The sequence below is a fragment of the Hoplias malabaricus genome, chromosome 3 (genome assembly GCF_029633855.1).
Source record: "Hoplias malabaricus isolate fHopMal1 chromosome 3, fHopMal1.hap1, whole genome shotgun sequence".
Lineage (NCBI taxonomy): Eukaryota > Metazoa > Chordata > Actinopteri > Characiformes > Erythrinidae > Hoplias > Hoplias malabaricus.
The window spans coordinates 69,505,957-69,528,870 of NC_089802.1; the positions used below are offsets into that span (position 1 = coordinate 69,505,957).

A 22,914-nucleotide genomic window follows, 5' to 3' on the forward strand; every position below is an offset into this window, starting at 1 on the left:
CTCACTGCCCCCTAGTGTTCAGTAGAGTGTGTGTAAATGTGTGTTTCACTGCACGGATTGGGTTAAAGGCGTAGAACAAATTCCTCTATGTGTAAGCACAGTGGATAATAAAGTGATTCTAATTTTAAAGAAACTGCTTTTTTCTACTGTTACAAACCGTGGCATTATGATTTAAAATGTAAACATTTTTTAACATGATAGTGCTGTGAGAAAAAACTAGTATTGGGCCACTTTTTAATCCCATTTATGTCTTTTTGTGGTAGAAGATGTGAAAGGATGATATTCAAAATGTGTTGCAGTTGAGATTAGTTATCAGAGTGCACTGTTTTAAACAGAAACAGCCCTATGATAATTTTCAATACATTAAGTAATGACTCCAGGCTGTGGTAAAAAGCCACGCCCACTGGATACTACCATTAATGAAATCTATTACTAAAACTTGAGGTGAAATATGTAGTTAAATATTTTCACAAACTTTAAAGCACCTAAATCGAATTACAGAAAGGTATCACTCCATGACACTGTCCTTGTATAGTTTACAAATGCAGCAAACTTCCTGGGAGTGTTATGTGACTTTATATTGAGTGATGCATGAAATCTGAATATCACAAGTTAATTGATGCGGATGTTCACAGAGTCAAAGCAATATAAATAATTGTTTAATTTTACACTGGAAAATAATATAAATTAAAACAGCCAAAATAAACAACCGGCGCAGCAGGTAGTGCTCTCCCTGTGTCCGCGTGGGTTTCCTCCGGTTGACTGTCTGTGAGGAGTGTGGTGTGTTCTCCCTGTGTCCGCATGGGTTTCCTCCGGGTGACTGTCTGTGAGGAGTGTGGTGTGTTCTCCCTGTGTCCACGTGGGTTTCCTCCGGGTGACTGTCTGTGAAGAGTGTGGTGTGTTCTCCCTGTGTCCGCGTGGGTTTCTTCCGGGTGACTGTCTGTGAGGAGTGTGGTGTGTTCTCCCTGTGTCTGCGTGGGTTTCCTCCGGGTGACTGTCTGTGAAGAGTGTGGTGTGTTCTCCCTGTGTCCGCGTGAGTTTCCTCCGGGTGACTGTCTGTGAGGAGTGTGGTGTGTTCTCCCTGTGTCAACGTGGGTTTCCTCCGGGTGACTGTCTGTGAAGAGTGTGGTGTGTTCTCCCTGTGTCCGCGTGGGTTTCCTCCGGGTGACTGTCTGTGAGGAGTGTGGTGTGTTCTCCCTGTGTCCGCCTGGGTTTCCTCCGGGTGACTGTCTGTGAGGAGTGTGGTCTGTTCTCCCTGTGTCTGCCTGGGTTTCCTCCCACGGTCCAAAAACACATGTTGGTAGCTGGATTGGCGACTCAAAAGTGTCCGAAGGTGTGAGTGTGTTTATTGCCCGGTGAAGGCAATGTCTTTGCTACATTCAAAAGGTTTAAATTACTGTACATTGTGTGGTTGTATCAGCCAAAATGTGCTCTCTGAAAGTACAAATGTCTGACTGCGATAAGCATGTCATCATTAAATTATGCTTGCCTTCTGTCAGTCATTCTGACTGAACTTTCAGCAGCAATTGAATGTGTTTCTGCCGTGGCATACAAAGCAAAATTCTGTTAGCAGTACCTAGTCCAATTCTGCTGCTTCGTTTGCATGCATCCTGTTTAGTCGATGGTAGTTAATGATGAACAAATGAGGTTGGCCAGAGCAGAGCAGAACTGACAGATGGAGAGGCCGGCCTGTTTCACACAGCTGTTTTGGGGGGATGGGGGTGCAGCTGACCACTGCTGAGGCCTGGTGTGCTCTCTCCATTTTGGAATAGCTACTCTAATTACTGTGTAGCGCCAGGAGAACTCTAATGAGAGGTCGAGGAAGATTTTTCTTATTTTTTAATGCATAAGAACTACATGATCATATTTTACGAACATGACAAATGTCATCAACTCATGTTTTTCTATGAATAATACATAAGCTTTGGGTCAAAAATGTAATGTGTGTGTCTGTGTACAATGGATACACTCTACAAACATGCACAGTGCACAGTGCGCACACACATTAAAGTGAAACTATTGAGGTTTGGGTATGATATAATAATTTGGCCAGTACTGTTTTTGCTTTTTGATTTTTAGCATTTGTTATGGTTTGTGAAATATTCAGAGTTCAAATAAGCGTGTGGTTCTTCCCAGGAAAGAGCCTTTGGTAGTTAGTGTATGTGCATGTGATTGCAGGCTTGGCACAGAGCCCTGTCCCTCGAGCATCCTTCAGCCACTTGACACTGCAGGTACATAAATGAGGGATTAATTTCCCCGGTGTCAGAAGGAGCCTGTAAACTCGGCACACACGCACGCTCCTACATGTACTTATGCGGATGAGGGGCCTCTTCAGTGCCAGAGCTTGTCATCTCATGAGGAGATCAATCAACAGGCTTCATTCATCATAGACCCCCGCTTTCCCCTGCAGCCCATGGCCAGATTTCACCTGCTGCTCTTCACCTTTAGAGCTCACAGGGAGGGTCTAGCTCTATGGACTTGTTAGCTTTTTGTTTACTTCATTTGTTTGTTGTTTTGGAAAGTATTTGTTAATACTTTTGTCGTTTACACTGGCTGTTTGATCCTGTGTAACATCTGGAATGGTTTTGTTTGCTTGGCATTCAGGTTTAAATGTCCAAAATTTCTGCTTCAGTTAGGCTACGTTCACACAGCAGGTAAAAGTGGCCCAAATATGATTTCGTGAATAAATCAGATTTTGTTGTTCAGCTGTTCACACTGTCTATATAATGTGCCTTATATGTGGAATCAGTGTGAATAATTAATGCTCCTAAACTAACCTCTATATGCAAAAAAAAAAGCTGTTTTTTTTTACAAGTTAATATTTGATCAGCCTGTTTTCATTTCTTTAACACATCAGATAAAAAAAATGCTTTGGACCTGAATCCTAGGATCATTCTCAACGTTCATTCTCAAGTCACATGAATTTCAATCTGAATGTTCAGACAGAGTCATGTTTCCACAGATGGGTTATGGGTCGGATTTCAGTACCACATTTGAAAGCAGGCCAAATCCGCATCAGATCTAATAGTCAGATTTAATGCGATTTTTGCTGTTCACACAGCCACTCCAAGAACACATCGGATTGGGGCCACTTTTACCTGCTGTGTGAACCTAGCCTTAGCTTTAGATAACATTAGTTAGTCGGTATCAGCTTGTATCGTGACTAAACTTTTACCTGTTTAACTCGGAAGATGTGTTTAAATTGCAAACCTGATCTTATAAGAACAATATTTGGATTTTTAGTTTTTGGCAGATATCTCTATCCAGATGTTACAGATGTGGCACATGTCAAGTTAGTAGTCTTACTGTAGTGTTGTATGTTGGAATAAAGGCTAATTTAGAGTAGGTATTAAACTACAAAGCCCTAAGCCAATCCAACATCTTAAGAAGGTGAATTTTAATGTATCCTATGTTCGGTTGAAGCTATGAACGTTCTGAAAGCTTACATGGCTTACACCACCCAAAACACTCTAAAATACATTACATGCTAAAATAAATGTTACTCTTGCACTGAAACGGTAAAAGACACAGAGATAGATAGACAGGCTCTCAGAACCTCAGCTGCTGCTGAGTACCTCCATCAGATCACTGGCCGGCCCGCTGCTGCACTTCTCTAATTGGATGCTAGCTTCGGCCATTGAGTGTTTCTCCAACATGAGCAGAATGGACTACCCCCACCCACACCCTCCCAACCGCAAAAGCAAGCGGAACGGTTATCGCTCACAGGCACAGGCCAGAGCTTCCTTTTGGAGCAGGACGTTAATTGATTTGATAATTCCCCGTGGTCTTTCCTCTTGCAAAGGCGTCCGTGTCGCTCTGGATCTTCCTCTCCGCTGGCCGCTCGACCTGCTCCCCAATTAGACCGCTTTGCTCATGTGTGTCCGTACGCCGGCGCGCGACTGTCTACACGCTTTGCATTAGCACTTATTTCACGCTGTTTTAATGAGACTGCCCTCAGCCTTTATTCCTTTCTCTCCCACTTTGTTAAACGCCTGCAAACGTTTTCAACTCACCGGCACGTCCCGGCTCCCTCTCCCACACCCACACCCCTCTCCCACAGCACTGTGAAGCTCACTACCACCCTGATATCATCTGAGCGCAGTCAGAGCTCTGGCTTCTCCTTGGGCTGCTGATGAGAAATGGCAGATGTCTGAGCTTGTTAGGTTTGTCGCTTAGCTGTTCCTTGAAGGTACGCTCATAATTGTTAGTCGATTACTTACACAAGGGTGTACCACCCAACACGGTCAATTGTATTCTAATGGTTGAAGATTTTGTAGAATTGTCAAAGAAGCTGCAAATAGATTATCGGTACTAGAATATTTAATTTGAGGAATTTGCACTTTTTATTGACTTACCCGTAAATTGCCAACAAATATGTTTTCAAAGGGGTTTTTCAACCTCTATGGACTTGCCCCCTTCACTGATTTTACTTTAAGCCTGCGCCCCTCCCCTAACCCCCAGCACTTATTCAAAAAAAAAAAAAAAAAAAGCTAATATGGGTAGGTGCAGAACGCTTACAAACCATGCTTAGTAAATGGGTTAGCTAACCATACTCAGGGCCACAAAATCTTTGAGTGGGAAGGCTTTAATGACGTAGAGATCCACTGATTGCTCAAAACTCTTTATTTTACAATATAATGTTTTTAGAGTTGAGTACAAAATACAGTCATTCTCGCTATACTTTTAAAAATGTGTATTATATGATTTGTTGGTAACATTCCTTGACCGCTGTTGATCACATATCCCGCTAACGTCCGCAGGTAAGCCCCTGATAGTCTGTGCTGGTTTGCACACAAACAAAGAAATATGAAACATTATTTAGCATACTAACAAATGTAAATGGGCTAACAGGTTTGTGTTGTCACAGAATGGTATGGAACAGCCTTAAGAAACATTTGGCCCTGCAGTGGAAGAAGAAGCCATTGAGAAATCTCATAAAAAAATAAAAAAATAAATAAACTAGGCAAATTAACCAAAAAAATACATTTTAGTCAGCTTTAAAATATTAAAATGCTATCGTTTAGGAGATGGACTGTTGCAGCTAAACAAAATTCGACAGGTTTGTAACAACCAATTTGTCCTCAACACCCTTATACTGTGGCACATTTTTATGTTGAAAAAGACCTGAATGAGGCTATTTTCTTGTCCCACCTCACAGCACTTGGGTTTTTGGGTGAAGCATGCATGGGACGATTATAAACCCATGTGAATGTCTTCAAGATGTAAATAAACGTGCGTTTCGGTAACGCGAGAACGCTCTTGTTCCTTTTCACTCTCCCTCACTGCCACACTTTATTTGCTGCTTGTCGAGATCTCATTACCAGGGATATTGTTCTGACTCCTGAGCTGAAGGTTGCGCTCTCGCCATGGCTCTCAGCTACGGCGAAACCTTTGTAAAAACGCCTTCATTAGAACATGCTCCTCATTAAAATGTGCAAACGACGTGGTGGACAGGGGCACCGGTAATGAGGGTGGGGCGGGCACCCACTCTACAGCAATTAGGGACTGAAGAGGCGCGCTTCGTCAGCCGTGAGCCTGCGGAGGGGGTGTGTCTGGGTCACGAGGGTTACCTGGCTTTACCGGAACCAGTGTGACCTCTGCCAATCACATGCTCAGCTTTGACCTCGCGCTTTGTTTTTATTGGCCATAATTTTGCGTCTGGTCACGACAGCGATCCCTGCTCGCTTTGACTTGTTTATTAAACTGTGTTTGTTTTGACTTGTTGGAATAAGTGGTGTGGTAAATTTGTTTATTTATATGTTTGTTTTTTGTACCTACTCCAAGGCTAAGTCGAAGCTTATTTTTATTTATTTATTTCTTTCATACTCCAGTCCCAAAGAAGTTCATTTCCAATGCAGGGAGATGTGTTTATAGTGAAAACGTGATTATTGAGTTGTTGAGCGTTTTGTAAAGTGGCTAACTGCTGCCGTGATGGTCGCCAGCTTTGTTTACAGACCCTGTATGGCTTGGAGTCCGCCAACATCTGTTCTGCGTTCTTAATTAGCTGATAATTACTGCGGAGAGGTTCGCACACGTCTTTGTCAAGAGCCTGACGGAGCCATTTTGCGAGAGCATTTCAACAAATTAATTTCAGCAAGTGTTGCTGGAGAGAACCTAATTGAGAGATGGACTGAGAACTGGGAGCGATTGGAGGATTAAAAAGTGAGATTAGGCCGAAGAGTTGCAGTGACTGTTTGGCCATAAAGCACCAAATAGTTGCGTATCTTTATCGGTCATTACTCTTGTTGTGTTCCCATGAGCAAGTCTTACTTCGCACTGCGAACATCATCGATCGTTCTTTAGTGGTGAGAACCCAGATATTCCTTTCCTCGTCCCTCTTTTTTCTCTCTTTAAAGTCCATTTGTCTAAGTGATCCATCCATCTCCCTCAGCCAGGCTTTATATCTCATTTGTATGAATTTAAAGCACATTTTAACACGTCTCTAGGTATCTTTTTTTCACTCTGTTCTTTCACCGTGCGTTTTACCATGCATTACTCTCTTAAATCTTCAGACTTTTGTCCGACATCTTTTCGTTCTCGAAATAAAAACGGAACCAAGAAGTCTCTCTCTTCATCATAAAGGGAAATTAGTCTCATGCTTGTAATTGTGTGTTCTGGTGCGTAGATGGGCGCTGAGCTGTGTGAATTTGACAAAGTTTCACCCCCTCCGAGCAGGGTGCTTTGTAAGGAGTTAAATTGGATGGTTAATTCGGGTGTTATTTACCCTGTAATTCATTAGTTTGGCCCTGCCATTGGCAGCGGGCAGGCTGTAATTTCACGCTTCGCAATAAAAGATGTCTCATAATCTGCTTCATTTAGCACCGAAAGAATTTAATGAAATTAACTGCAGTCCTAATTAAGACGGTGAATATTAAAGACCTGCTATCAAGCCTTTAACGAGTGTGACATGATCCGCCTTCCGCGGGATTGGAAAAATATCATTTCCCTGGGAAAGGTTGTCACCGCTCCGAGCCATTTTGGCCAAGATGGCATTTTTGTCATGCATGCTAACCTCCTGCAAATGAGATTTTTTTTTCTCCCTTCTTCTCCTGTATAATTTTAGTGGAAAATAATTTAACCAAACACACAAACTTAGCTGTGGTGGACTGTTTGGGTTTAGATTATCTAATGTCCCCAGCATCTGTCTTGGTGGTGATTTTGAAAGCGGTGCTTGTTGTTTTGTTAGTATCAGTCATTAGCTCTTCGCATGACCTTGGTGTGATATTGCGAATACTCTGGTGGGTAGATAATACTCACAGGCTGAGGTTTTTTACCTCTGTGCTGTGTAGAACAGAAATGAAGAGCTTCATTGAAGAATATATAACATTCACTTTCTGAGCTGAATTAAAGTGACAGTACGGAAAATTGCCTGACATTTTTATCTCAGCATAAGTAGGTGCAGTAGGTGACACCATCTTAAAAAGATCTGTCCAAACTGACATGGTTCCAATGACCATTAGGGGCAAGTCATATATTGTCCAAAGATAAAGAAGTAAAAGTTTTATTCTTTTTTTTTTTTCCCAGCCGTTTCATGAAAAATTCTTGCCACTTATGGATTTTTCTTTTTTTTTGTAGCTTCCTTTTGTTCTACCTGGTCTTTAGGGTATGCCCTTTACCTGCATCTTGAGCCAACACCCATCACAGTAAAATAGTGTGATGCTTTTAATTAGAACATTTTAATTACTTAAAGCTTGTGTTTTACATTTTAGAAGTCATCTATGATGTAAGCAAACTATTATTTCTCAGTTATTGCTCCACATTTATGTTTAGAAGAATAAAATGTTTAGTAAAAAGTAAGTTCAAGTACAGCATAACGAGAAAAACAAAATACTTCCACACATGAAGGTAACTTAAAACTGAAGTTTTTACATTTACAGTTCTGATCTTTCCTTTCTGTTCATAGCCAAATTAAAGATGACAATAAATTTCCCCCAAACTGCACTACATTTTTTTTTTTCCTTTTGGGCTGAAAATTAATTGATTGCTTGTTAGTTTATAGTTGGGATTGGTTTGAAAACTACTAGAAGAAAGTTTTCATATATTTTGCAATAGAAATATTATTTTAGCCATTTATCGAAATGTTTTCTAAATGTTTTCGCTAACAAGAGATTGACGCTACTTGCTCAGATCTACTTTGGTATCTACAGTTTTGTTTTGCTTAAAGAATAGTTTACATCTTGTACATGTTTTGTATATTTTGGTCTTTTATTGACAGAGAAACACTAGGAAAAAATAGAAAACGCAAAACCTGTTGATGTAGATTGCTTTTACGTTTGATTTACAAACCATTATTTTATTTCCTGTGTATGTTGACACTGAAACCTTGACTATTCACTGATGCGTATATAGATCTCATCTTTAAAATATGTGGTGTTTCAGGCCAGATTTCTTACAGAATTGGATTTTCCCACTCTTTTCCCCAGCATCCAGTCCACTTCTCCTGATATTGGTAGATGTGTTCTACCTGATATTAGATCTAATTGAAATATTACAGCAAAGATTTCAGCAGCTAAATTACTGTTAAGGGTTAAGTCTACTCTTTGTCCATTACCTTTAGTTAACGATTGGACTGTTTTGGTCGTGATGTTGGGGTGTGTGTGTGTCCGTGCTTTGTGAGCTCACTGCAGTTTGAGTGTCTGCTGATGATAAATGTCCTGTGGGATGGTGGCCTCTCACTGCCTGCGCTGGCCAGATCAGATGGCCACAGAGATAGAGGAGCTCAAGCTTTCAGCCAGTATCACTCTAAGTGCCCCATACACCCAAACAAACACACACGGACACTGTGACAGGTCTGGGGGCAAACTTGTGTGTGGATGACACCTTTAATTTAGCCCCCTTCTCTCTGGTCTTCCCAGGAACAATGAGCCTGCCCTAAGCAGACGCCCTGCTCTTTGTTGACCCGTTGTTGGTTTCGGACACGCAGGAGATGGATCCTGTCCACTAATACTGACTCCAGGCTCTCCTCAGGCCACAGTTATCTTAAAGTGGCCTCATCCTTTTGTTCCTTAATGGACGAAATAAAGGATGAGATAGTGGAACTGAATTGTAAGAGATACAAGCTCAGATTGGCCTATTTAATGGACAAGTAAGCAGAGATTAGTAGTCTTTGTTAGCTTCTGATACTGGTCTCTGCTTGTTTTTATTTTTTATTTTGTTTTTGATATATACTCCTTTGGAAATAATAAAGATTAATATTGTTGTTTATTGTTAACATCTGAGCAATGTTAAGGCCTTGTGACTGAAACCTTTTTTTCAAGAAACCTACATTCAGAAGCCTACATTCATTTATTTAATTTCTGATCAAAATGGCCATTCATTCAGATAGCAAGCCTTGTTTTAACTCATTAGAAATCAAATTTGGGTTAAAACCCTTTTGCAGCATTGAAATCCATCAGCTGTGGGGCATTAAATGTGCATTTATCTCATCTGCATAACTGATTTGTAAATAGGGCTTAAATGAACACTAGGTAATTTGGTAGTTGCAAAATGTGATTAGCCCTGTGAAGGACTGGCGCCCCCTCCAGGGTGTATTCCCGCCTTGCGCTCAATGATTCCAGGTAGGCTCTGGACCCACCCTGAATTGGATAAGCGGTTACAGATAATGAATGAAAATGTGATTAATTTCTACAGCACTGTACTGAAATAAAGGGTTTCCTACACTTCTCCAAACATTACATAGTGGAGTTTCTGCAGTGGTGAGCCCAGAGTAACAGCAACAGAGTCTCTATTTTCATTATTACACCTCAGTGAATCATCACAATTATATTGAAGTTGTAATTTTAAGGAAAAATATCACAGTGTTCTTTTAGGTCTTAGGTGTCTGTTTATGGCAGCGCAGTACAAGCTTCGAAATATTCATGTCAGTAGGATTTTTGTTGGTACCACTAGATGTCCAAGAAGATAATTTTGTCCACAATAATAATTGAAACCTTTTTCTAATATTTTTTTCATATGTAGCACCTCTTCATCTTAAACAATAGGCCAGTGGGTCACATCATTATTATTTGTCTTCGTGGAATTGCACTTAGAAGCTAATTTAGGCACTAGTGATATTGACATAGCAGTAAAGGCTTACAGGTGCTAGGGTTATTGACATTGCACTAAAAGCCAGGCATCTGTGAAAAGAGTGCAGGAGTGAGGGTGGTTGGATTTGTTTTATTTATCTCCTCTATTCCTCCTGGATGGGAAGACCTTGCAAGTCTGTCAGGGTAGGGGGAGGTAAAATAGGGGCGAGCAAGGTGTCACCGACCACCACCTTAAATAGTGAAGGATAACCCCCATCAGCGAGGCGACATGCCGTTCAATTAGCCTCTCCTGCAAAATGATCGCTTGTCATCCTCCCGATGGATTGCCAAACGAGGGTGAAACAAACCCCAAACTGCACAGGGCTGAGAGAAGAAATATTGGTCACCCACAACAACACAAGAAGCCTGCTCATAGCTAACAAAGCGCTCATTTAAACATCATTTCTTTTCTATGCTCATATATTTTATATTCTCTTGTGGTCATTTTATCATTTTTGTTCTAAATTCTGTTTTGTCTTTTTATGTCCCAAAACCTAGTGAGCTCCCTAAGTAGACAGCTCTTTTGGTAGGCTGCATTCTAAAAGTTGTTTTTCTGCATGGGACAGATTATTGAGACTAGTTAGAGTGATTGTGTCACGGATTGTTCCCACTCACTGCACGCAACCTCAGCGTCTAGCAATGCCTCAGAATTTCAGCATGATGAGTTCTAGACTTCTTGTTTTTATCACCATTTTTAAACATTTTTGCTTTGGCAGAAGAACGAAATAGATGGGAGTTGTACCTGCATTGCCTTTTGGGGTTGCCTTTGTGTCTGAGGAGCTGTTTAAAGGCTTACATTTCCTCCAGATTAAGATATCTCAGTAGGCAGCATAATGAGGTATCTGAGGGGCGTTGCGTGTGCAGGAAATACTCCGGGACATTATAGGCTCTGTGCTCATGCAGACCTTAAACTGAGCGTTAACCAGGGCATTAGCAGGATGACATCTGTGTAAAGTATTGGTCAAATTGTTTGCATTCACACTTAAAGGTCCTCTGCGTAAGCTTTGAATGATTTCTGAGTTACCGTTCATGTGTGAAAGGGGCTTTGGGAGTGCATTTTTCAGCCTTTTCTTAATGGCAAAAGAATAATGTTTAATCCTGAGTTAGTATCCAGCTCAGTCATATTAGTGAAAATGTTTGCATGTTAACATGACAAACTTTAGCTCTTACTGTATTTGAGAGTTGGGTTGTGATTTTTTTATTATTATTATTTTGCTTAACATACCCTTGTTTTCCCTTTCTCTCGCTAAGCATTTCATTCTTACTCTGTTGTTTCTTGCTCACTCATTTCCACATTCACCCTTACTGAGACACTCTCTCTCACATTCTCTTTCTCGCGCTCTGTGTGTCTGTGTGTTAATGAAGGAATGGATGTTGAGTGTGTGTGGCAGCTGGCTGGCTAGCGGCGGCTCTCTCGTTAGGAAATGAAAAATCTCGTCAACTTGCGTTTAGCACACAGCAGGAGAGCCTGTTGTTCCCTCGCTCAGTGCCAGGTCTTCACTCGTCTCCAACTCGGGGTGTGAGGGCCCCCGGACGGACCCGAGGAAACAGACTCACACACACACATCACAAACATTCACATACAGTTTACAGACACTTACACACACAATTTATAGTAACCTCACCCCAGGCTGAGTTTTTAGAGCAGCCCTACCAGCACCCCTTTGAAAACAAAATCAAGTTTTAAATTCTTTTGCTGTAAGGACATAAGTGACAAAAACACATTTATAGTCACTGTATGAGTACATTGAGGGCTGCACTAGGTCCAGAGCCTACCTGGAATCATTGGGCACAGGGCAGGACACACCCTGGACAGGTTCCCAGTCCATAACATGGCAGCGCACACTCATGGAGTCACTCTCACTTTCACACCTATGGGCAAAATACACAGCTGTCGACAGCTGTGTACTATTGATAATATGTGTTTTTGTACTGGGCAGGAAACCCATGCAGACACAGGGAGAACATACCAACCTCCTCACAGACGGTGACCTGAGGTGGGGTTTGAACCCACAACCCCAGAACCTTGGAGCTGTGTGAGAGCAACGCTATGCGCTGTGCCGCTGTGTTGCATGAGATATGGACAGAATATCAGTATTCTGATGATGTTGCTATTATTAATATTATGAGATTTATTAGAAAATCAACTGTAGTAATGCAGTAATATATTGATAATATTAGATATATTTGATCAATTAAATATTTTTAATGAAAAGGGGGTGGGGGGCATTATAGTATCTGACATTTGATACTTGGATATGTACATGAAATGTGTCAGATATTGTCATCAACCTGTATTATCCATAATAGTGCATTACTTGTGTGTATGGCAATTATACAATCATAAGCAAACAATATATTGTGCAGCTCCACTCAGTGCTGCTGTGCACATTATATGGGTAACAGAGGCACTTTACAGCAGCACAGTAGATTGACCTCCATGATATTTCCATTTTCCTTCATTAAACAATGTGATAAACATTCGGAGGTGATGTTACGTTTGTCATTATTAGCTGTTATATTTTCCACTGTACTCTGCGAAGTTGTGCTGTTATTAGGCAGCTATTAGTGCTTCCTTTCCAAAGTAACTGTCAAGTCATTCAGTGCATCATTTCATGCACTTTTTTAAAGCTTTGTTTAGATACCAATTACCACATAATTAGGTGGAGTCCATTGGTGTGTGACACTGAGGGAACATGGCATTTTTATGACAGTGGGGTGATGGAGAGAAGAGAAAAGGAGAGAGAGAGAAAGAGAGAGAGTTTTTTTGTGGTTCCTGCCATGCTCCAAGGGGGCATGGACTCTATTAATATCTGCCCTGTCTGCGTGTTAATGTTTAACAAGTCCTGCGAAGTGACACACGCGCCGCACGCAGCATAATTGCTAATCAGCGGACAGTTTTATCCCTCTTCTCGCCTAATGAATTTGGTTGAAACGAGGTGTGGGCGGCCAGCCCTTAAACGGCCAGTCAGTCAGCCAGTCGCTGATGTGCGTAGGAGAGAGTGGCTAGCGTCACTCTTAACGTGGCCATGAACTTTCAGATACGCTCATGGCTTTTAGCATTTTAGAGAATTAATTCCTCCTTGTTCTCAGAACTATACAAATAAGCTGTCACCCTGTTTTGTTTTGTTTTGTTGTTTTGTGCAGATGACGCCATAAATCTGGGATAATGGGGGTTTGGATCTGCTTGAGATTTTGAAGGCTGAAACTTATGGGAATGTTATGGTTTAAACTTGAGAGTAAAAGACTTAAATATTCTTCAGAGTATGTGTATGATCTGTGTGCATGCATTCGCATAGGTGTCTATCTACATAACGTGAATATGAGCATGAGGGGACTCCAAATGTCCAAAATAATATGCATAGCAAAATATATATATATGAATTTAATGAATTTGTACATACCTTTTAAGATGAAGTAGTTTGTATAACTGATTGTAATCTCTTCTGCCAAACAATACTCAAACTGCTCCACGTTGATTTTGCTCTAGTTCTGGTTCAGGTGAAGTATTGTTAAGGCAGAGTATTATTTAGCATTTAACATTCTTTGTGCAAAACATGTAAACGGTTTTAGGAGTTTGAAATTCTAATTACAGAATGAGGTACAGTGAAGGTAATGGTAGATGCTTGTTTGCTTACACTTATTTACTTTGTGCCTACAGGGAATGCTCTTGAAGAGAAGCGGCAAATCACTGAATAAAGAGTGGAAGAAGAAATATGTCACACTCTGCGACAATGGAGTTCTTACTTACCACCCTAGCTTGCACGTGAGTCTTGCCCTCGCTCTCATTCACTCACACACACACACACACACACACACACACAAATGCTGTCTCAACATAAGAAAGTAAGGAATTGACGAAATAAAATGAGCATTTTATTAAGTACACCTAACTTGTATCTACTCTCTGTTGGTGATTTTATCAGAAATACCATATTACTGCACTTCATAGGTTTAACATCTCTAAATGTAGCTGCACAATATGAGCCCAACTCACTGAAAACAAGGACCATCACTGTACAAATATTATCTGAATGGTAGATTGAATTGTATGGTGTTCTAGGCACCTCAAGTATTACCTAGCATTTGAAACCTGTGACAACATAGGACAATCATTTTAAATTCATTGTATTCACTTATCTGCAAATACGTTATAAGTTTGATTATTGAAACTGAACGTTTGGCTCAGTTATCTGAAATCTATGAAAGAAAAACTGTATCTACGATGTAGACATAGCTGTAAATACTAATTAATGCAAAATGTATGAACTCTTTTAACCAGTATCTCGTATGTTGCAGGCCTCATTGCCAGTTCTGTGCCTCTGTACTCTGCTGTTTTATGGCTTATCTTTTTGTTTTGTCAGTACAGTGTTCTGTTGCGTATTCTTGAGCCTCTGTGCTGGTGCTTCATGCATCACTATATTCACCTCACCGAGCGTGGCCTTGCTGTTAATTGCTGGCTCCCTCATCATCTGTTTGCACACGGCTGACACTGATGATGTGCGATATTATGCCATAATGGCTCTGCCTAATTACCAGCTTTGCCGGCCTGTTAACACGCACGCTGTCCCCGTGCCACTTTATTGTTGCTTCTCTTCTCTCTGTCTACATTGGAATCTGTTCAGGCCTCACTGTTAGTGTTAATCAAAGACTGAGTTATTCTCCTAATGTTGTCGCATTGAGCATGAGATGGCACAGTGACAGATGGAATGAATGGATAAAGTGAAAAAGACAGAGATGGCTAGCTCAGTGGATGACGGCTGGCGAGCAGACAGCTAGAATGCCGAAATGAAGAATAAATATTTAACTAAATGAGCAGTCCTTAGTCTGGAGTGAAACATGCAGGGCTCAGTGTCCTAAAATCTTTACGTTTAGATGATTTTAATTGGTAGAGTGAGCGCTCTGTGTGATTGAATTCTCTTCGTACTAGAATTCTTTTGGGAAACCCATCCTGCGTCATGCTGAATGTATTCATGTATTCTTGTTATGTGAATAATATGCGAATCCCATAGACTTCAACATTGTTAGGGCTTCCACAATTGCTCAACAATATAAGTATTGATTATTCGTGTACTTTATTAATAAGCAGTCATTAACAGCTGGTTTTAATAGACTAATATTTCAAAGATGACCAAAACTTGTGAACACCTGCTCACCCAACATCTCTTCTGAAACCAAGGCTATTATTTGCTGTGCTAACAGCCTCCACTGTTCTGGGAAGGCTTTCCCTGATGTAACATGGCTGTGTTTGGTTAATTGGATAGCATTCTAAAAGGACAATATTTGAGTGACGGCCAATTCTCAAACTTAGGTTAAAGAAAAAAACCCAAACAAACAAAAAACAGCTGTCAGTTTAGAGGTCTGTCTAAATCACTAAACAGAAAATGAGTCGTTCTGATTTTGTGCGTCATCTTATGTAAAATGAAGCCAACTTTGGTCCCACCTCCAGTTACATTATCTCCAATTACAAGGGCCTGACTACATATATGTAAGAGCAAATATGAGGTTAGATGGAGTGAAATAAACGAGAGTAAACACAGGGTGCACAGAGAAATGAGTGAATTCATTAAATGTGAAGAAAGCAAAACAGAAGAAAGAGAATCGAGTAAAAATGGCTTAAAACCAGAGATTTTGCTCCTTGCTCCTGGGATCTCGCACTGAACTGAGCTGTGGCTCATTCTCATTTAAAGAAACCAAAGCATGTCACAGATGTTTCATTTAAGACCCAAGGAGCCTGTGTTAACTTGGGAATACTGGTATGATATGTCCCTTCTAAGTCTGTGTTCATAATGAATGCAGCTTTACATTGCTGAATATAAATATTTCTCTGTTTGCTGAATTTCTATCTCACTATGCTGCATATTTGGCTTGAAATCATTGCCACCGTGATTGTGTTGTTACCGTCATCATTTTGAATTCACAGAAAGTGTTGTCCGGTGGTGTCCCCCTCCTTTGGTGAACAGGTTGCTCTCATCAGCAGGCGTCTGCTACAAAGGCATCAATTAAAGTGTTTGTGGAGGCTAATAGAATGAAACTCAATCAGGGCTTTTAATTGCTCAACTACGTTTAAAAAAAAAAAAAAAAAGAAATCACATTAATGCAGCTAATTAAGTAGATGGCAATAGATGCAACATAATTAGCAGCAAAACACGTCACTCCTCAAGGAAACATGGAAACACGAGGCCTAAACAGCTAACAGGCATTTCACATTCACACCAATTAAGACTGGTGTGCCTTTTCTATTTATTTATTTATTTACTAATTTTGTGAACTTTATTCATAAAACAATTAGTTCTGATTGTAATAGGAGGTTGCCAGGAATAATTGTACACAGATACATTGGTTTAATGTGGCAAGTTATTAAAAACCATTACTTAATGTTTACAGAATAGTGTCTGACCAATTTTCTGTTAACAAACTGCGTTCTTGACAAAAGAAATATTGATTATTTTAAATTCAATCTCCAAAAGCCAGGAAAGTGAAAGGATTAAAACATTTTCTTGCTGCTGAGTTGGAATCAACACCTGGATATCCTTGAATTCAGAAGAAACGCTTGACATGCTTCAAATCTTTGGACATAAAGTGTCCACATAAAAGCCAAAACCCAAAAATATGTCTGAATTGACCCCCAACCCTGATTGAGACAGATTGGGACGTCACTGATTTTTTTTTCCCTTTTTTTCTCGCTTTGTTCAAAAATAATAAATAAATAAATAAAAAATTTAAAGCACTGTTTATTGCAATTTCTTATGCCAGCATTTTAAATTAATGTTAAAATCTCAAACACACACTCATTCCATAGTGCATTATTCTATTGGCAAATCCTGCCGTCTGTTGGACACACCAATTTATCCAGACATACTATAGAACACAATAAATTCATCTCTGGAGAGCGTCAGATATATAATGACATCTGTCTTCTATGCACTGTGACTTGTTCAGTTGATGTTTTCATCAGACTCACTCATTTGAACACTCCAGATAAAAAGAAGCAATCTAATCCTTAAATCCCTCAAGTGGCTTTGTCCTTGTCTATTTAAGACCAAGTGTTGCACATAGACAGTTTGGTATACTATTCCCAATGTGTGTGTGTTCCTGATGGGCCGCAGTAGCACATGTGCTTCGATGGGGTCGTCTTCCCTCAAAGAACAGGGGGCAGGCCTTTGAGTGCTAGAGTAGACCACCCGCGGCTTTCCTGCGTCTGCAGATCGCAAACCAGACGCCACAAAAGACCCGTTTCTCTGTGTACGAGTGTGTGTGTGATATCGAGAGCGTCTCCGTCCCTCACCAGAGGCCTACAAAAGGGCAATTCAAAGCCAAGTGCTCTCAACACGGCTTAACAAGCCACAGGAGAGCCCTTCAGGAGCGGTGGGCCAACAGCTTGCTGCTGGTAATTGCATCCCCATTAGCATCGAGGAACTTTCATCATCGATGCGAGCAAAGCCACGCGCCTCGCCGGCCCCCTGCCCGTCATCCCAAACACACCTTCACCGCGTGCTGTGATGTGTGTGTGTGTGTGTGTGTGTGTGTGTGTGCATGTGTGCATTCACATGTCTGTGTACTTTTTTTTTTTTTTTTTTTTTTTATAAGCTAGGCTTTTGTTTTTTTTTTCCTTTTGCAGTAAATGGAAGTTAGTGCTATAATGTCCGAGGTACTAGACTCTACAACCCCTGCCTTATGCACAGTGCCATTCGTGTTTCTGATGGAGCCATGGCTTGCTTTTGGCAGTTTCCAAGAAGGAATTGTAACTGTTTTTTAGTCAAATGATTAAAATGTGAGCAGTAATTCAACGTAGTGTGATGGGAGAAGCGTAGGTTCGATTGATTTGTGTGATTGATTTATAATGTGTCCATGAGACGCATTGTACCCCGTTCACACCTGTATGTACACACCTGCTGGAATCACCCAGGATACATGTTAATGCCAGGTGTGAACAGACGCTTAGTTTCTCAAATCATAGATTTCTGTGGCAATAAAACAACATCTACATGTCATAAGAATCTAATATATTTTGTGTATAAAATGGTTATGAATATATTCCCTGAATTCTTTTCAATCACTTTTACTGATTTCTTATTTGTATAACATTATCATCATTACTATATATAAAATGCTGCTAATATATTAGAAAATTTAAGCTATATCACGTACAGGACAATATTACACTGAAATATAACTTGAAAGAGCATTTTAACGATGAATACACAAATGTAACTGTATCCTGACTGAGAAATCTTATCAGTACATTTAAACTGATTTACTCCAGGACTACATGCAGAATGTGCATGGGAAAGAGATCGATCTGCTGCGGACTACGGTGAAAGTTCCGGGTAAAAGGCCTCCCCGAGCCATCTCCACATGCGCTGCACCGGGCCCCAAAACCAATGGCCTCACCAAGGACATGAGCAACCTACAGCTGGGGCAGGCTCCAGGTAACGGGACTTCTATTTTGGAATTGAATGGTATGTAAATCTAAATCCTACTCTGAAATGGTGTAGTTTTTAAATGGCAAGAAATATCATTGAAATTGTAACCTATATTATTAACACCAACTTGATAAAAACGATTATAAATTTAACCTAATAAGATGGTGCATGTAAATTGCTGTAGACAGGTGAGTTAGACAAAAGAAAGCAAGCACAGCCACAACTAAGAGACACTTTGACACACTACTACATACAGTGATTGGGTAATTCCCTAAATGTTTTCAGCCCCTTGAGATGATTTCAGGTCTAGAGGCTTGTTGAATTCATATAAAAGCATGTGTCTGCTGCTTCTTAACAATGCAAGCTGAATATCAAATGTTTTTATTAAACTGTGACAGTCACACTGTTGTATCTTCTCTTGTTAAGACCGATTACACTGAAAAGGAGCAACATCTTTTAATCCCCCCAGGGAATATAAAATACCCTGTACACACATGTGCCCACACACACACACACAGCTCCAGGAGGACCGAACTAATAGCATGAATATTCAGTGACCCATAATACATGTACTAATTATTGTCATGAATATTAATGCAATCAGTGCTGGCTCTCCAGTCAGGCAGCTCTGAAATGAGCACTAATGAGAGAGAGAGCGAGGGAGGGAAGGAGGGGAGGGGGAGAAGAAGGATATAATTCACTCAGTCGTAAGGTAATGAAAGCTTTTGTAAGTCAAGGATTCGACTCTCTGAGGCCGGGTTGCTACTGTGATCAGAAGGACCTCTTATGTGTTTGTTGTAATATCTCTCTTTGGGAGTGCTCCAATTATAAACGAGCTCAGTCATTACACACATAGCTGTCTACTGTGTGTGTGTGTGTGTCTGTTTTCATATCTTTGCAAACCATATAGGCTCAAATGAATGCTTCTTAAAAGACATGCTTATCCACACTTAAGGACTTTTTTTTTGCTGTTGTTGTCATGAGAAACGCTGCTTAGTGTGTATAATAAATTATATATATATATATATATATATATATATATATATATATATATATATAATTTTATTTATTTGTTTATTTTCATTTAATGAAGAATCCTATGGATGGAACATGTCTTCTTGTCTTGGCAAGGTATAAAAAAAAAAAATCTGTGTTTGGGGGACGGGTTCACTGCATCTCACTCGGCATGTTCAGTTTCTCCCAGATGGCCACCGATGTTAAAACTGTAGTTTATCAGCTCCCTCGGTGTGCCCAATCGGCCCATGCTATTTCCCCCAGAGGTGCCTGGGTCTGATTTATCCGCTACAAAGGAGATTAAATTGAGTCATGACATTTTATTCAGTGCAGTTTTTGCAGCAGGCCAGCGGTGAATTGTAGCAGTAAAACAATGTATTACTTCTGAGAGGCTGAAGCATTTGGTCAGTTCTGCTATTTTTAAGGTGGAGAGAACATTTCAGCTGCGATTACAACAGACACTCCAAACATCTGCGTAATGCTGTTATTTACATTTGTTCTGACGTAGTTAAACGGCCTGTTAAATCTGAGGTGCAGCGTTTTTATTTGGATGCTAAGTGGCCCTCATGGATGATTGTACATGAGTGTGCATGTCATATGCCATATATTGCGATCTCTGCACGAACAGGACGCCAGTACTGTAATCTTATTAGTATGATTATACCCAGCTGCCTATGATGGCCAACTTAATTGCAAAGTTTGGGAAGCAATCCATATTCGGAAGCACATATCCTAATTAGGCCCCTCTAGTGGGGATAATTAACCTCAGAGTAATCTCACATTGATGTTTATGCTTGTTAGCGTGCGGAGAACAAGGTTAACGTCTGTGACGTCACCTTGAGTCAGGTCAAATGAATAAAGCCTTAATTGGAGGGAGGAATCTGGAGAGAAAAAAAACTACATCTGTTTTCTTCCAGACAAATCTGTATCATTCTGTCAGTTAATGGGAAGAAGTGCCATATCTTCTATTTTCCTTATTTTTGTCTCTCTCTTTCCCTAGGCTCAGTGAGCAGCAGCTCATCTGCATCTCAGATGGCAAGTGGGATCAGCCTTGTATCATTCAACAGTCGACCAGACGGCATGCACCAGCGCTCATACTCGGTCTCCAGTGCCGACCAGTGGAGTGACGCTACTGTCATTGCCAACTCAGGGGTCAGCACAGGTACGGACCACCCCCCCCTGCCACTGGGACTATGCCCAGGCCTACTTTTCTAAGAGTATCATAAATATAACATTGTTTTCACTGTCAAAAATAGCATCCAAAATCGTCAATCCATCCATCCATTGGCCACCACTTATCCAGGTCTGGGTCGCAGGGGAAGCAGTCAGAGTAAAGAAACCTAGACCTCCCTCTCCCTAGCCACAATCCAAAATCATACACACCTAAACACACTTTACTTGAATCTGGGCCATTTTAATTTGCTGCAAATGGCGTCAGTCAAGAAATGTCTGATGTCCGATGATGAGTTTATGGAATGGGAGCTTATCAACACCACCACATTCTAAGCTGAAAGCTGCTTAGCTCATCACACACTTGCTTTGTAGAACTTTAATGTATGTCTTTGTTCATAAGTCTATAGACCATCATAAACAACTACAAAGATATATTTAGTGTTAGAAAGGCTGCTTTGATCACATTCACCCTAAATATAGAGCTATGACCAGTGATACTTGCTGAAATCCTTGTTCTTTTCACTAAAAGTACTGTGAATGTACTGTGGCAGTGAACACACGCAAAAACACTAGTGCCCTAAGGGGCAATGAACACACCCAGAGCACCATCCCTGGCACCCAGGGAGCAGTTGGGGTTTAGGTACCTTGATCCAGGGCACCTCAGCTGTGGATTGAGGCAGGAGGACAGTGATGTTCCTTTACCCCCACCTCCCCAAATTGCCTTGCCTGTTGTGGGAATCGAACCAGCGACTTTGCTGTGCTAAGCCCTCATTTTTATTCCCTCTTCTCTATTAGGTTTGGCTAGTGTTACTTAGCCTTAAGAACAATGACTTAATGTACTTTCAACATGCGTGTAAATCATTCTCAGGTACTGTATCTATCTGTGTCATCTATTAAAATTGACCAAGATAAAAGAACAAAATTCAGACTAAAAGATGGCTACTAATGCATTTTTAGGTACACGAATTAGAGGTCTACATTTGTCAGCTCTCGCCTGCAATGTAGACATTTTGGCCGACTACTGCTTGGATTACTGCAGTCATCATCACCTGAAACTATATAGTACAGCTCCCCTACAAACGTGAACACACACACACACACAAGCGAGAGGCAGTCGGACCATCTAATTACTAATCCAACTTTTTTTAAAGGTAAAAATGTCATACAGTTAGTAAAAAATGAGTAAATATTTGAGAGTACTTTAACATTCGTAATAGTCTGAGGCAAGATACCATTTTCATCTGCTGCTTTAGTCTCAAAGCTCCAGGTTTTGGTCCAGCTTCATATACATTGGACGCTCCTTGCAGCTGTTTTTTTTCCCAAACTGGGGAGGCAGTATGTACAGTGGAACTTGGAACATGGCTTCCATAATAGTTCAATAGAGACAGTGAATTAACACTCAACCGCTAGGTACACACACACAGACACACACCCACCCACACAAAACTCTCCAGTGCTCTCATATATCTCACATTGATTGTAGTGTCAAGCGTTAATGCTCCTTTAACTGTTTATCAAAGTAATGGGCACTCACAGCACCACATTATCAATGACACATTCATTCAGCAGCCTGAGAGGCTCATAGAGGGATTGTTCTTGTGCACTGTGACTTTCTCTTACACTAGTAGCTGGGGTCTGTATTACATGTGCTTTTATCGTCGCTGTCCAAAAGAAAAACATGTATCTCCATAATAGTAACTTTACAGGAGAGGGATAAAGCCTTCATAAAATTCAGTGGAAGTCAATGTAAAAAGACTTAATTCCAAGTAATTTTGAGCTTTTCTATTGGTCCATTCACACAGTGTAAAGGACAGCTGATGGTTTACTTATGAAACATTAAACAAAAAAAAATCAACAAAAATGGAAATGCAGGTTTTTCTATGGAGAGCAACATTGTGGAACTGGTTTGTAACTTACACACACTCACTCACTCCCTCACTCATGCACAGTTAGCCTAACATTCTCCACAAGGTGGTGGCAAACATTTATATTTAGGAACTGCTGCACAACAGGATGCTGTTTGTAGGATGCAGGTCACTAATGAATCACTATTAATACAGATTATGTGATTGATGAATTAATGCTGATGTAGTTCACATGTTTATATCGACTCTATCGTGTGTTTATTTTTATTTTAAAGTGGTGCGTTTCACAAAGTGAACAGTGGCTGACAGAGTGAGCTACAATAGCTGTATATTCCAAAGGAAATGTGTATATCTTGTATACAATATATTCAG

At 40.5% G+C, this 22,914-nt stretch overlaps 1 protein-coding gene across 5 annotated transcripts in view; it reads left to right on the forward strand.

Annotated features, from left to right (window-relative positions):
• agap1 (ArfGAP with GTPase domain, ankyrin repeat and PH domain 1) overlaps positions 1-22,914 on the forward strand; it is a 167,313-nt gene that overhangs the window by 105,067 nt on the left and 39,332 nt on the right. For all 5 annotated transcript variants that reach the window (XM_066663040.1, XM_066663041.1, XM_066663036.1 and 2 more), the window contains 3 exons: positions 13,726-13,830; positions 18,331-18,496; positions 20,505-20,666. In XM_066663040.1, the coding sequence (XP_066519137.1) occupies positions 13,726-13,830; positions 18,331-18,496; positions 20,505-20,666 (433 nt within the window). The remainder of the gene's footprint in view (positions 1-13,725; positions 13,831-18,330; positions 18,497-20,504; positions 20,667-22,914) is intronic.